At 37.3% G+C, this 16,331-nt stretch overlaps 1 protein-coding gene across 1 annotated transcript in view; it reads left to right on the top strand.

The window, feature by feature from the left end:
- CFAP47 (cilia and flagella associated protein 47) overlaps nt 1–16,331 on the top strand; it is a 507,416-nt gene that overhangs the window by 289,772 nt on the left and 201,313 nt on the right. The window contains exon 45 of the mRNA XM_040265344.1: nt 1,895–2,069. Coding sequence (XP_040121278.1) covers nt 1,895–2,069 — 175 coding nt within the window. The remainder of the gene's footprint in view (nt 1–1,894; nt 2,070–16,331) is intronic.

The following is a 16,331-nucleotide window of genomic DNA, read 5'->3' as shown; positions in this document are numbered from 1 at the left end:
TCAGGAGAGAGAGTGTGCTGGAGCCTGAGAAGTGTCAGGGAGAAACAAAAGTTTACAAGAAGCAGGAGGGAGCTGGTCACAGTGATCTGGACTTGTTAATTGATGCTTATAAAGAGAAACAAACTTCTGGAATCTTTATGACCAGAGATAGGTAGTGATTCAAGTTAGAACTAAGTACCCACCTGGCTGGGTGCATTAGCTCCTTGAATTTTTGTATTTCAAAGAGGGTTCTGAGGTCCTGAAGAAGACAGTTCTGGGTGGTAGATTTACGTCTCTAAAGAAGGGATTTATAATTGCCAGCTTTTTAAAGTAACTGTTCTGAGGTGAAGGGGGAGCCTATGTGCCTATATCAGATTTTGGCTGGAACAAACAGTAAATCATCCTGGCAGCATGGCAGCACTGAACTTTCCCAGACAGGCATTTTAAGGGGGACTGGAGTCATCCTTGGCATATGACTGGAGCTGTTAGAAACGTTGTTAGCATTTGTTCTAGTCTCTGTGTGTGTGTATGAGGGAGAGGGGTGGACAAAATCATCTGTGCTCAGAATCTGCATTTTCTATAGGCTAAAGTTGAGGCCTAATTGAGAAGAGGGCTTGGAGGAGCCTAACTAGAGTCTGATCAAGAAGAGAATCTGTATCCGTACATATTATTTTGAATGACTTGCAGATATAGAAGGCAGATGGTATATTTTGGGGTAAAAAACTAGTTACTAATATGAATAGAAAATTTGTTCATAACTAGAAAAATAAACCAAATCAAAACAATAAAAATATAAATGAATTAATTTACCTTTCTGCATATACATTATTTTAATTGTCAAAATAAAGTAGGTAGAAAATGTGGCTTTGTGAGAAAAAAGTATTTGTGAATTTTATAGATAACAAACCCAGTGAATGAGATAACTGCCAGAGGAACTAAAACTAATTTTTGTTGAGTAGTGGTAGCATGATCACAATCATGATGATGGCAAGGACAACAATGGCAATGATAATGACAGGCAATATTTAGTGAATACTTAAAATATGTTCCAAGGACCTGGCATTTGTTTACACTTTAAATATACCAGGGATAGGCGATATGTAATATTATTGCCCCTGTTTTGCAAATAAAGACTTTATGGCTTTGATTAATAACCTAGCCAAGCTTACTTAAGAGTCGGGTTATAAATGCAGACAGTCTGGCTTCAAGAAGAGTTGGTCTAACCATTAGACTGTACTACATGTTTAGCAGTAGAGGGACCAGATAAAAATAAATATTGCTTGGTTCATACTCGGGGAGCTGGGCTTTTCTTTGTTGTCCCATTTCAGTAAGGACAATATTGAAGGAAATTGTATCTAGAAGAGCATATTCATGGGGGTAAGTTCTAACCCACATTATATAAGTAATATTTGAATGGACTAAAGATATCAAACCTATTTGAAAGGAATACTGGGAGGTTTGTGGAGGGGTAGGACCTAGTTTTATATAAGCATATTTTTTTTTCTCCAAATTGTCATTAGCGAAAGAGAGGGGACTAAGTGTACTGCTAATAAGAACTAGAGCTGACAGGTAGATGTTAAATAACACAAGGTTCAACTCATGGAGGGAATTACTTTCTCTAGTGGAGTGTTCACTAATGGAATGATCTCTTCCTGAGACAATGAAATCCTCAACACTGAAAAGATTAGAGCAGGGGACATTGAGTATCTCTCAACAAAGGGTGACTCTCTTGAGTCTATGTTACTGTTGTCTCATGCCAATTAAATAATAGTATGTCTAAAGAAATGAACAAATTCAATCTCTTGAGGGATTTTTTTTCCCCATATTTGGAGTCTAAGTCTAACACTGTTTTTTTCATTTTGGAGGCAATGGGAAAGAGAATTACAGTCTAATTTTACTCTCTGTTTATTTGTAGATGTGTATGCTCTTTAATGTTTCAAAGTTGAAGAAGCCAAAGTCCATTTCATACAAAGCAGAATTGAGCCTTCCAGAACATTTTGATATCCCCAAGACAGTCTTCATTCCTCAGATTCCAGAAACTCAAGTTGAATTGGCTCAATATCAAGGAAATGAATCTGCAGAAAAAACAGGTAACCAGTAATGTTAATGTGTAGACTGCAATATCTAGCACTGGCTTGGGTATTGTGCAATTTTAAAATACAAAGAAAAGATTATCTTAATAGGTTTTTCATAATGTAACTGAAGAGAAGGTGCAGCTATATAAATACAAATTGTTGAATGATACTTTACATTGTAAATAACTGATACACTACATCACAGTAATTTAAATTATGTACTGAATTCATGTGCCAAATACTGGTACTGAAATTTGCCAGCCTGTCTTTGTTAAAGAGTGGTTGTCTGATTAAGACCATAAGTTATTTTTGAGGAAGGTAATTTCTTGCTGTCACAGTGAACTTGGGTACAGAAATTGCACTGGAGTTGAGGCTTAGATTGGCTCTAAAGGATAGGAAGGATACTGGTAGCAAGAACATTTCAGAGGAGAAAAGTGCCATTTATGGGTAATTTATCTTTCATCTGGATAAGGTCCTTTTTTAGTTGAGCACCTATTTTTTGTCTCCTTTATTCTGAGTATTTGTGATCAAGCAGGACTATGCCTGGGTCTTCCCAGGTGGCACTAGTGGTAAAGAATTTGCCTGCCAATTAGACTTAAGAGCCTTGGGTTCGAGTTCAATCCCTGGGTCAGGAAGATCCCCTGAGAGGGAAGACATAGCAACCCACTCCAGTATTTTTGCCTGGAGAATTTCGTGAACAGAGGAGCCTGTCGTGCTATAGTCCATAGGGTTGCAAAGAGTCAGACACGAATAAGTGACTTAGCACTCACACAGGACTAAGTGAGACTTAACAAAATACAAACATTTATATTATTAAATGCAAGTGATAAGATGTAAACAAAGTGATAGAATAATTTAAAGTATTCATTTTTTAATTTTTTAAAAAATTTTAATTGGTGTATTTTTGATTTACAATATTGTGTTACAGCAATACAGCAAAGAAAATAAATATATACATATATATACATTATTTTCCATTATGATTTATTGTAGGATACTGAATATAGTTCCCTGTGCTATATACTAGGATCTTGTTGTTTATCCATTCTATATATAAAAGAATGGGGGTTACATCTGCCAACCCCAACCTCTCACTCCTTCCCCCCAACCTTGGCAACCATCAGTCTGTTCTCAATGTCCCTGATTCCCTGATTCTGTTTCTGTTTCATAGATAGGTTTATTTGTATCATATTTTATATTCCACATATACGTGATATGGGCTTCCCTGGTGGCTCAGATAGTAAGGAATTCGCCTGCAATGCATGAGACCTGGTTTTGATCACTGGGTTAGGAAAATCCCCTGGAGAAGGGAATGGCAACCCACTCCAGTATTCTTGCCTGGAGAATTCCGTGGACTGAGGAGCAAGAGTCGGATATGACTGAGTGACTAACACACATATGTGATATGGTTTGATATTCATCTTTCTCTTTCTGACTTCACTTAGAATAATAATTCTGGTTGCATCCATGTTGCTGCAAATGGCATTATGTCATTATTTTTTATGGCTGAGTAGTATTTCATTTTATATATATATATATGTGTGTGTGTGTGTGTGTGTGTGTGTGTGTGTGTGTCTTCTTTATCACGTTCCTCTGTCAATGGACATTTAGGATGTTCCCATGTCTTGGCTATTGTGAGCAATGCTACTATGAACATAGCAGGGCCTGTATCTTTTTGAATTATAATTTTGTCTGGATATATGCCCAGTAGTAGGATAACTGGACCATATGGTAATTCTAATTTTAGTTTTTTTGAAGAACCTGCACACTGCTTTTCATAGTGACTATACCAACTTACATTCCTACCAGCAGTGTAGGAGAGTTCCCTTTGTCCACACTCTATCCAGCATTTACTGTTTGTAGATGTTTTGATGGTGGCCATTCCGACCAGTTTTAGGTGGTACCTCATCGAAGTTTTGATTTGCATTTCTCTAATAATTAGTGATGTTGAGCATCTTTTCATGTGCCTATTGACTGTATGTCTTCTTTGGAGAAATGTCTGTTAAGGTCTCTTGCCCATTTTTCAATTGGGTTGTTAGTTTCTTTTTGTTACTGAGTTGTTTGAGTTGTTTATATATTTTGAAGATTAAGCCCTTGCCTGTCACATCATTTATAAATTCTTTCTTTCATTCTGTTGTCTTTTCATTTTGTTTATAGTTTCTTTGCTGTGCAAAAGTTCGTAAGTTTGATTAGGTCCCATGTGTTTAATTTTCTTTTTATTTCTGTTGCCTTGGGAGACTGATGTAGGCAAACTGGAGCAGTTTATGTCAGAGAATATTTTACCTGTTCTCTTCTAGGAATTTGATTGTGTCATTTCTACTTAAATCTTTAAACCATTTTGACTTTATTTTTGTGTATACAGAAAGGGTGTGTTCTAACCTCATTGATTTACATGCAGCTGTCCAGCTTTCCCAACACTACTTGCTGAAGAGACTGTCTTTTCCTATTGTATATTCTTGCCTACTTTGTCAGAAATTAATTGAATGTAGGTGTGTGGGTTTATTTTGGGGCTGTCTATTCTCTTCCATTGACCCCATATCTGTTTTTGTGCCCATATCATGCTACCTTCGTCTGAAGTCTGAAAGGGTTATGCCTCCTGCTTTGTTCTTTTTCTTCAAGATTCCTTTGGCAATTCGGGGTCTTTTGTGGTTCCATGTGAATTTTAAGATGATGTGTTCTAGTTTTGTGGAAAGGGTCATGAGAAGTTGACAGGGATCACATTAAATGTTTATTGTTTTGGGTAGTATGGCCATTTAAAGAGTATTTAATTCTTCCAACCCAAGAGTGTGGGTTATTTTCCCATTTTTTTGAGTCATTTTCAATTTCCTTTATTAATGTTTTATAGTTCTCAAAATATAAATCTTTCACCTGCTTGATCTGGTTTATTCCCAAATATTTTATTTTTGGTGGTGTGATTTTAAAAGGTTTTTTTTTTTTAACATTGCATTTCTGGAAATTCATTGTTGGGGTAAAGAAATGCAACCTATTTTTGTATGTTAATCTTTGTATCCTGCTACCTTGCTGAATTTGTTTATCAGTTTTAGTAGTTTATGGTGTGGAATCTTCAGGTTTTTTATATTTAGTATCACATCATCTGTATGTAATGACGATTTTACCTTTCACCTCCAATTTAGATACTTTTTATTTCTTTTTTTTCTTTTCTGATTGCTGTGGCTAGGACTTGCAATACTGTTTTGAAGAGGAGTGGTCAGAGTGGGCAGGCTTGTCTTGTTTCAGATTATAGTAGGAACACTTTTATCTTTTCATCATTGAGTATTATATTGGCTGTGGGTTTGTTATAAATAGCCTTTATTATAATGATATATGTTCCCTCTATACCCACTTTGGTACGAGTTTTTTATCATGAATGGGTATTGAATTTTGTCATTTTTTTTTTCAGTTGAGATGATCATGTGTGTTTTTTTTTTTTCTTCTTCTTTCTTTTTTGATGTGGTATATTACATTGTAATTTGTGTATGTTGAACCATTCTTACGTACTTGGGATGCATACCATTTGGTCATGGAGTATGATACTTTTTAATGTGTTGTTGGATTTGGTTTGCTAATATTTTGTTGAGAGTTTTCACGTCTATATCCATGAAAGATATTGACCTATGATTTTCTTTTTTGATTGTGTCTTTGACTGGTTTTAGTATCAGGGTGATGGTGGCTTCATAGAATGCTTTTGGGAGTGTTCCCTCCTCTTCAGTTTTTTGGAAGCATTTGAGAAGGATCAGTGTAAGTTTTTCTTTGTATGTTTAGTAGAATTTGCCTGTGAAGCCATTTTGTCATGGACTTTGGTTTGTAGGGAGTTTTTTTAATTACAAAATATTTTTCACTTTTAGTGATTGGTCTGTTCAAATGATCTAACTCTTCTTGATTCAATTTTGTTGGCCTAAAGTATTCAAAGCCACTTGGTGGCTCAGAGGTTAAAGCATCTGCCTCCAATGCAGGAGACCTGAGTTCGATCCCTGGGTTGGGAAGATCCCCTGGAGAAGGAAATGGCAACCCACTCCAGTATTCTTGCCTGGAGAATCCCATGGGTGGAGGAGCAAAATTATTTTACATTTTTTCCCACTTTTTTTCCAAGTTGGTGGATAATAATAGAAATATAATTTCTTTACTTGGGCTTTTTTTTGTTATTTTCCTATGGCTTTAACTCTAAAATTTTTTCTAAATCTGAAAGGATGATTACAAATGACAAGGAACAGAGTAATCTGTTCACTTTGCCATCCTAGGAGATCTGAGATCCCAGTTTCAAATGCCAAGTAGTCAGGCAGGTAACAAGTATTTATGAATTGGGTCTGGTCTGTGGCAGTAGGGATGATGAGATGTATGACAAACTGAAGAATAGATGCCCTGTTTACATACTTAAATTTCAAAAGTAAAGATAAGATTCTGAGCTAGACAAAGAAATGTGAGCTTGACTGGCCAGCTCTCAGTTTGAGACCTTTCATATTAAGTTGTTGTCTTTTTTCTTAATCTTTAATACATTCAGCTTTTCTATGTGCTATTACATTTTTAAATGAAGAATTTATTTTCATAAACATTTTATTCCCTTTTGAGGTAACTGGATAAAGCTGTGTGCATTGTGAACTTGGCTAGTATTGTCTGTCCAGGCCATTCATTTATTCAGCTGTTTATTTAACAACACTATTGAGCATGAATTTCTTTGGGCAAAATAATGAAAATTGCCATTTTCATCTCTTTGAAGAACTAACAGATGAGCAACCCTTGTAATACAATGGGATAAGTATTGATAGAGAAGTACTTACATAGAGTATGCTCACAAATATAACCAGAATTAATACAGTTCATTATAGAAGATAATTAAAATTTTAAAAAGGAATTCATTTTGAGGAAACAGATAACTAGGATACATAGTATAGACTTGCATGAAACTCACAGTATAGTCTTATGAATACTTTGACATATTAAGATGCTGTCTAATTATAAATAAGTATGACTGATTTATATTTAAAAGTCTTTCACTCACATATTTTTCTAAGACTAATACTTATCTTTCATATAAACTGTTAACTGTCCATTTTAGTAAGAAGATTATTGTGAAAATTAAGAAAAAATAGAACTGCGAACAATTTTAAATAATTGTGTATAAAACCTTTACAATGTAATTAACCAGTGATGGTTCATGTATAACTTATTTGTCTATGTGGTTGAGTTTTTAGAGGAAGCTTTCAACCCTAGTTTCTGTTTTCATTTCCTTCAGCACACATTTAAGTAATATATGTTTACAAAAACACAGTATTCTAGCTCAGGATAGCGGCAGGCCAAGTAACATATATACCCTTAACAATGTACATTCTATTTTGAAGCAGTGGACTTGATTAATGAAAAAGAAAAGAATGTAAGTATTTTTACATTAATAAATAAGCTTCTATTGGAATTTGAAACAAAGAATATTAGATTTAAGGGTTTAGAAAACATTTTTTTTGAATAGAACAAACCAGATAATTCTTTTTTTTTCCATTTCTCTTCATTTGAATTTGAAGAGAACAAACCAGAGAATTCCTAGGAATAAATAAATTCAAAAACAAAAGTTTTTTATGGATGGATTAGAGAAAGAAAGTAATGAGAAGTGTTTATGTGAAGAGTGGAAATAGCCTAGTGTTTCTGCTAATTTCAGGAAAGGGGTGAAAGTAATCGCTTGAAGTTTTACTTTTGATGTATTAAAAATGTCTGCCTTCTGCCCTCTCATATTAATGTTGCCTATCAGTCTTTACCTTTTTGAAATTTGTAATGAAAATTCCACAGTTCTGATTACATAGCTATCACCAAAATTATTAAAAATAATCTACTTAAATCCATATTATTTCAGCCCCATCATTTAGAGAAGAATTATGTTTTTCTACTCTACCATTTAACATTGTAATACTTTCATCACAAGGAAATGAAGCTGTAGGAAAGCACATGTGCATATAGTAGGTGCATCAATCTCTTTAGATGTAATAGATATGCATATATGACAGTAATTTCCCCTTGAAAAGAAATATCACTTGTCCCATTTCACAGATCTCAGAGATCCTGTGACTCCTTTATGATAGTGGACTGGGGTAGATCTAAATGTTTAGTGAGCACTGACAATATATAAAGCATTGTGAGGATTGGTTTCTATACATTTTCTCATTTAATCCTACTGGTATATATTTATGTCTCAGACCCTTTTTAGGCATTAATTCTTTTATTTGCTAATCTATACTCTTGCATTTCTCACAGCAACCTTTACACACTGTTATTAGTCTTTATAAACTCCCTCTTCACTCCAGTCTTTTCCCCATCTCCAGCCTCCACTGGACAAATGACTGCATCTTTTCTTTTGTGGAGGAATAGGAGCTACTTCAGCTCAGTTCAGTTCAGTTCAGTTCAGTCGCTCAGTCGTGTCCGACTCTGCAACCCCATGAATCGCAGCACGCCAGGCCTCCCTGTCCATCACCATCTCCCGGAGTTCACTCAGACTCACGTCCATCGAGTCCGTGATGCCACCCTACTCTTCCTTAACCCTCTTATTGTTTTCACCTCAGCCTCTGAACAATAGGAATCTATTCTATCAACCTTGCTACAGGTATCTATTATCACAGAACCTGTTCTTGGGCTCTTTCTTCTCCATCATTTATCATAGCTCTGTCTTCTCTGAGAGTAGTAGTTCCTTCGCTTTTGTCTCTCAAGTGTTCTCAAACTTCAAAACCTAAAGAAATGCATGCCTTTCCCTTGGTAAACATACTTCCCAGCAGAGGGATATGCATTTGCAATTTCTTTTTGTGTGTAACATTCTCAGCTTCTCAAATCTGGCTTGTGCTACCACTGGAGCAAAACAGCTGGTTGTTTTCAGTGGACCATTCTCAGTCTACATCTTACAGGATATCTATAGCATTTAACCTGGATGATTAAGCATCTGCTCTTAGAATTCTAGACACTTGAGATCAAGGTTTTATCCTTGTTTCTTGCATTTCTTCTCCATCCCCTTGACAAGATTTCTTCTTAGTGTCTGTAGATTCTTCTGTTTACCTCATCAGTATGGGACTCTTCAAGACTCTTCTTACCCTAATGGGGCTATTACTACTTTTTACCCCTCCTCTAGGGGATTTTGTATACACCAATGGTTATAATTACCATTAACATCACCAGTATTTATCTATTCCTACCCTTTTCCTTCTGTTTTCAACTTACATATTTTTCCATTTTTAATTTATTTTAAATTGAAGGATAATTGCTTTATAGTATTGTTCAACTTATATATTCAGAGGCAGACTAGACATGCATACCTAGATATATATGCAAATATATATTCAAGTAGATAGATAGATAAATCTAGGGGTATATCCCCCAAATTCAAAATGAGTGCATTATTATTCTCCATTTATTTGCCCCTCATTATATAATCTTTTTCGTGTCAGATGGTGGGACTTGATGTATTTCTTATATTAGAAATCTGGGCACACTACTTGAAGCTTCTTTCTTCTGAGCCCATGTATTAGATTCATCTTGTAATCCTAAAGTTTCTGTTATTTCCTTTTCTTTACTCCCACTTAACATGCAGGTGTTCATCATCACTTCACAAATGGAGATATAATCACATGTCTCTCTTCTCTCTTTGGTTCAAATTTAATGAAATAACATATGTTAACCATTTATATGTTTTATGATATACCTAATAAATACTGGCTATTAGTAATATAATATTCTAAGCTCATCACCCTTAAAGCACTTCACCTCTAGGCATACAAATCATTAAATCTGACCATAAAATATTACTGAAACATTTAGTGATGTTAGATGCTCAGACTTAACTCTGACACTAAAAGAGCGTAAACTTTGAGTCTTTACTTTTTCACCCTCCCAGACCCTGTACCTACTTTCATCTTTGTAATTTTGCATTAGTTCTCTTGAAGAAACCCCCCCTGAATTGTGAAAACCTCAGGCTGAAAAAAACCTGGACTTTTCCTTGGTTGTAGATATTGACTTAAAATCTCATCTATTTGTGGTTCTGTGGATATTAAAATTTATGAACACAAAGAATAAAAATGGATCATAAATAGACATAAGGAAGGGGCTTCCCTGGTGGCTCAGTGGTAAAGAACTTACTTGCCAGTGAAAGAGATGCAAGTTCGATTGCTGGGTCAGGAAGGTCTCCTGGAGAAGGAAATGACAACCTACCCCAGTAATCTTGCCTGGGAAATCCAATGGATGGAGGAGCCTGGTGGGCTAAGTCCATGATTTTGCAAAAGAATCAGACATGACTTAGCAACTAAACAATGACAACAAGCAGGAAGACACCAGTGGATCCAGGAGCACTTATCTAAGTCACCTCCACAATGATGAAGGTCCTATATGTTTTGTGCCACCTGTAAAAACTATGCAAGGGCACTCAAACCAAGTGCTCTCGACTGGTTTTGCTGATTGACTTAAACAGAACACAACCCTCATTCCTAAAGGTGATCACTTCAGTTTCTAGGACTTTGTATTGACCCAATTTCTTCTTCTTTCCCAAGGGGTACATGGCAGACATGTTGGAAGTGCATATTGTAGGAACACTGTTTTACTTCTCTCCTTCCCCCATCTAATTCCAGTTTTCCTAATTTTGTAATATTTACCCATTAGCAGTCAAGTAGTTGACAAGCACGGAGAAGGCAATGGCACTCCACTCCAGTACTCTTGCCTGGCAAATCCCATGGACAGAGGAGCCTGGTAGGCTGCAGATCATGGGGTCACGAAGAGTCAGACATGACTGAGCGACTTCACTTTCACTTTTCACTTTCATGCATTGGAGAAGGAAATGGCAACCCACTCCAGTGTTCTTGCCTGGAGAATCCCAGGGACAGGGGAGCCTGGTGGGCTGCCATCTATGGGGTTGCACAGAGTTGGACATGACTGAAGTGACTTAGCAGCAGCAGCAGCAGCAGTTGACAAGCATCCACTAAATACTTCCATGACAGTGATCATATAAAGTGATTGTAAACATATAGTAAACATTTACTAGTAATAACTAACATGGTACTATGTAGTTCTACCCATTTTTACAAAAATTAAGTGCATTATTATAATGCCTTAATTATCCTTCAGTATGAGAAAAACTATAAAATTGTTGCAATAAAAATGGACCTAAAATCCTTCTTGAAATTTATTAAATATACTTTGAAAAATAAACCCTATATCCCTGCATTATATCAAATAACCACAAATATATTTCAGATAGAATAAAAAATAAATTTCAGGGAAGAACAAGATGGCGGAGGAGTAGGTAGATGTGGAGTACATCTCTCTCCACGATACATCAGGAATACACCTTCAGACAGAAGTACATGCAGAACACCAGCTGAGAGCCGACAGGAGTACCTGACCAGAGGAAAAGAATATATATAACTACAAAACTTGGTAGGATGAAGGAACTTGGGGGAAAAGCAGGAGTGTTAGTAGGACTGGATCTCCCCTCGTTGGGTGGGAGAACTGAAGCAGGGGTCCGATCCCCACACTGGGGCTATTGTCTGAGTCAGAGGAGAAACATTTAAGGCTGAAAGTGAAACAGCTGATATGAAAGGAGAATCAGACAGTCCTTGATGAAGCCATACATACCCTGGATAGGGATGAGGGCCCCCTGGAAGGTGCAGTGGCTGGGAGCTGGAGTTTGGGGAGTGTGGAGCTATCCCAGAGCAAGGGCTTCTGTTGACTGTGGAGAGATGGATGGAGGGGATGTGAGGGAGGAGGTCATGGTGGGAACAGTGGAGGAAAGCTGGGCAGCCATGGAAGCAAGGTGATACTGCTGAGTCACGCATAGGCGGTGGAGCCACCACCATAGCCTCTCTCTCCCTACAGGGCCAGCATCCACGGCTGAACAATAGAGAGGCTGGCCCATCAAATGCCTCATGCACTGAACTACAGAGCAGGACCCTACCCAGGGTGCTCCTTTAAGTGCCTGATGCACTGATCTACAGCGTAGGACCCCAGCCAGGGGGGGGCCCTCTATGTGCCTGACACACTGAACAACAGAGAAGGACCCCAGGCAAGGGAACCTTCTAAATGCCCAAATGGGCAGAACTATAGAGAAAGACTGGCCAAAGAGGCCTTCTGATCACCAGCTATAAGAAACTGAAAAAAAGACTCTAATAGGGCTATAACTTCTGTGGCAGAGGAAGTCCGTGTCCCTGCATACGTGGTGCCACCAGGGTCCCCGCAAGCCAAGCAGCTGTGCCACCTTCATGCTCAACCTCACTGGGGTAGAGCTGCCACAGGCAGAAAAAAGTCTTGCGTCTATGCATGAAGGGTCGTTTCAGTTGAGTCCTACTCTTTGCGACCCCCCTGAAGGAGGATTCTCCAGGCAAGAGTACTACAGTGTATTGGCCAATACTGGTTGACCAGTCCTTCTAGAGCACTATATTTCCTGCTTCCCTAGCCACCAACTCCCTTGAGTACCTGGTGGTGCCAGAACCCCTGTGGCCCAAGCAGCTGCACCCACCTCCACACCTGGCCCTCACAGGGGCAAACCCAAGTCCTCCAGGGCAGCCTCAGGAGCAAACCACAGTGGACAACCCACATACAGCGGTGGAAATAAAATCACAGTTGAAATCTAGGAGCAGTGTGGATAAGAAAGAAGACCCAAAACCTTCCCACCAGCTGTACAAGCTGAAGATTCAATCCACATGATCAACTAGGCAGACTCTGTGTCTATGGAATATATAAAAGATCATTGAGAACTCCCACAAAAGAAAACACACTAGTCCGGATAGCTGTGGACATTGGAGGCAAGAACACATAGGAGTAAGACCAGATTAAAATCTGAGCTTCCTCTACAGCAAGTCCAGAGATCAGCACAATGTTGGAGGGCATCCTAGGAAGGTGGGGTGGACTGTGACTCCCAGTAAGGGAAAGGACTCTGAGAGCAGTGACTCAAGAAAAACATTTATTATTCTTATGTTTTGACTTGCTCTGTAGATTTTTTTGGATTCCACCCCCCATCCCCATTGTAGTTGTCGATTTTATTGGCACTATGAAATCTAATGAAGCTTTTGAGCTTTTTTTTTTTCCTCAGTCACATTTTTTATTGCTGTTACAAACCTCTGCCTCTATGTTGGGCTTTTGCAGGTCTGTGCAGTTTTCCTTTTTTTCTCTCTCTCTTTTTAATTTTAACTTTTTAAACCTATTATTATTTTTTCTACATTTATTCCTTTGTTTGCTTTTCCCACTATTCTTTTCCCCTTGCAGTTAATCTTTAATGTACATAAATCTTCTTTATCTACCTCTGTTTAACTTTGTGTATCTATTCTTTCTTTCTTCTTGTTCTTTCCTTTCCTGTCAACATATTTGTTAGCTTTATTTTCATTGCTTTATTCCCCAATTGGCACCTTATTCTAGTTTTGTTTTCCAGTTTGTGCTTTAGTTAATTTTGTTCTGGTAGATATAATTTTTGGTTTCCTTTGTTCGCCAGGTTAGTCTATTGTACTTTATTTTTGTTGGACTGTTTTGATTTTGCTTATGGGTATATATGTATATGTGTATATTCAGTCACACTTTTTATTGTTGTTATGAACCTCTGCCTCTACTTTGGGCTTCTGCAGTTCTGTGGAGTTTTCATCCCCCTGCCCCCATTTTCTTTCTTCTTCCATTTTTTTCTTTTCTCTTTTTTATAATTTTAATTTTTAATTTTGTTAAGCCTTCTATATTTTTTGTACATTTACTCCTTTGTTTGCCTTTCCTACTGTTCTTTTCCCCTTGCAGTTAATGTATATAAATCTTCATCTACTTCTATTTAACTTTGCATATCTATTTTGCATATCTATTTTTTCTTTCTTTTCCTTCCTCTCAACATATTTGTTAGTTTTGTTTTCATTGCTTTATTCACCACTTGGCACATTGCTTTAGTTTTGTTTTTCAGTTTGTGCTTTAGTTAGTTTTGTTCTTAACTAGTAAATGTGATTTTTTATTTACTTTGTTTGCTGGGTCAACCTACTCTATTTTATTTTGTTGGACTCTTTTCACTTTGCTCATGGGTGTATATGTGTATGTGTATATTCTATTATTTTAATTGTTATTTGCCTGTTTTTGTAACTGCTATTTGTTTGGAACTTATCTTTGATTTCTCATTTTTGGATATCTGTTTTAATCTCACTTAATGCCATAACAAACAACTTGTGGAATCTTCGTTCCTAACTAAAGATCAAACCCTGAGCCTTTGGAGTGGGAACATTGACTCCAACACCCAATCCTACCAGAGAACTAACCCTAGGGAGTATCAAATAGTGAGAACTCACACAAAGGAAACCACTTGAATACAAGACCCTGCATCACCCAACCACCAGTAGCACACTGTGCAGGATGCCTCATCTAAACAAGAAACAAAACAAAAATACAAACCCAATCATCAGCAGACAGGATTACCACCTCCCTCTGCCTTGCCCATCAGAGGAAAAGCAAACAAACACTCAGCACAAATCTCACCCTATAGAAAGCTTACATAAACTACTGGACCAACCTTAGGAGGGCAGAAGCCAAAAGGAAGAAGGAATTCAACCTTGAAGCCTGGGAAAAAGAGACCTCAAACAATATAAGTTTTTAAAAAAATGCAAAGCCAGAGAAATACTACACAAATTAAGGAACAAACTAGGAACACAGAAGTCCAAATAAATGAGGAAATAGGAAAACTACCTGAAAAAATTCAGAATAACAATAGTAAAACTGATCAAAAACCTTGAAAACAAAATGGAGAAAATGCAAGAATCAACTATCAAAAACATAGAAGAATTAAAGAATAAACATACAGAGACAAGCAACACAATTACTGAAATTAAAAATACTCCAGAAGGAATCAAGAGCAGAATATCTGAAATAGAGGAACGAATCAGTGATCTGGAAGATAAAATGGTAGAAATAACTTCTGAAGAGCAGAATAAATTAAAAAGAATGAAAAGAGCTGAGGTCTCTGAAAATAGTCTCAGAGACTTCTGGGACCATTTCAAATGAACCAACATTCAAATTATAGGGTTCCCAGAAGAAGAAGAGAAAAGGAAAGGGTATGAGAAAATTTTTGAAAAGATTAACTTGAAGATTTTCCCAATGTGGAAAAGGAAATAGTCAACCAAGTCCAAGAGGCAAAAAGAGTCCCATTAAGGATAAACCCAAGGAGAAACATGCCAAGACACATACTAATCAAACTACTAAAGACTAAACACAAAGAAAGAATTTTAAAAGCAGCAAGGGAGAAACAGGAAGTAACATAAATGGGAAACCCCATACGCTTAATAGCTGATCTTTCAGCAGAAACTGCAGGCCAGAAGGGAGTGGCAGGATATATTTAAAGTACTGAAAGAGAAAAGCCTACAACCAAGTTTACTGTATCCAGCAAGGATCTCATTCAAAATTCATGGAGAAATAAAGAGCTTTTCAGACAAGCAAAAGTTAAAAGAATTCAGTACCACCAAACCAGCTTTACAACAAATGTTAAATGGACTTATATAGTCAAGAAATACAAGAGAAGAAAAAAGATCTACAAAATCAACCCCAAACAATTAAGAAAATGTCTATAGGAACATATATATATCAATAATTACTTTAAATGTAAGTGGATTAAATGCTCCAACCAAAAGACACAGACTGGCTGAATGGATACGAAAACAAGACCCATATATATGCAGTCTACAAGAAACCCACTTCAGACCTAAAGACACATATAGACTGAAAGTGAGAGGATGGAAAAATATATTCCATGCAAATGGGAAGTAAAAGAAAGCTGGAATAGCAATCCTCATATCAGATAAAATAGAACCTAAAGAAGATTACAAGAGATAAGGAAGGATATTAAATAATGATCAAGGGATCAATCCAAGAGGAAGACATAATAATTGTAAATATCTATGCACCCAACATGGAGAAGGCAGTGGCACCCAACTCCAGTACTCTTGCCTGGAAAATCCCATGGATGGAAGAGCCTGGAAGGCTGCACTCCATGGGGTTGCAAAGAGTCGAACACGACTGAGCGACTTCACTTTCACTTTTCACTTTCATACATTGCAGAAGGAAATGGCAACCCACTCCAGTGTTCTCGCCTGGAGAATCCCAGGGATGGGGGAGCCTGGTGGGCTGCCATCTATGGGGTTGCACAGAGTCGGACACGACTGAAGCAAGTTAGCAGCAGCAGCAGCATCATGCACCCAACATAGGGGCACCTCAGTACATAAGACAAAGACTAACAGACATAAACGGAGAAATTGACAGTAACACAATAATAGTAGGAGACTTTAACATCCCATTCGCACCAATGGACAGATC

Source organism: Oryx dammah, unplaced genomic scaffold (assembly GCF_014754425.2).
Source record: "Oryx dammah isolate SB20612 unplaced genomic scaffold, SCBI_Odam_1.1 HiC_scaffold_23, whole genome shotgun sequence".
Lineage (NCBI taxonomy): Eukaryota > Metazoa > Chordata > Mammalia > Artiodactyla > Bovidae > Oryx > Oryx dammah.
The sequence above is the reverse complement of the archived record's forward strand: the minus strand, read 5'-3'. Positions and strand labels throughout refer to the sequence as shown.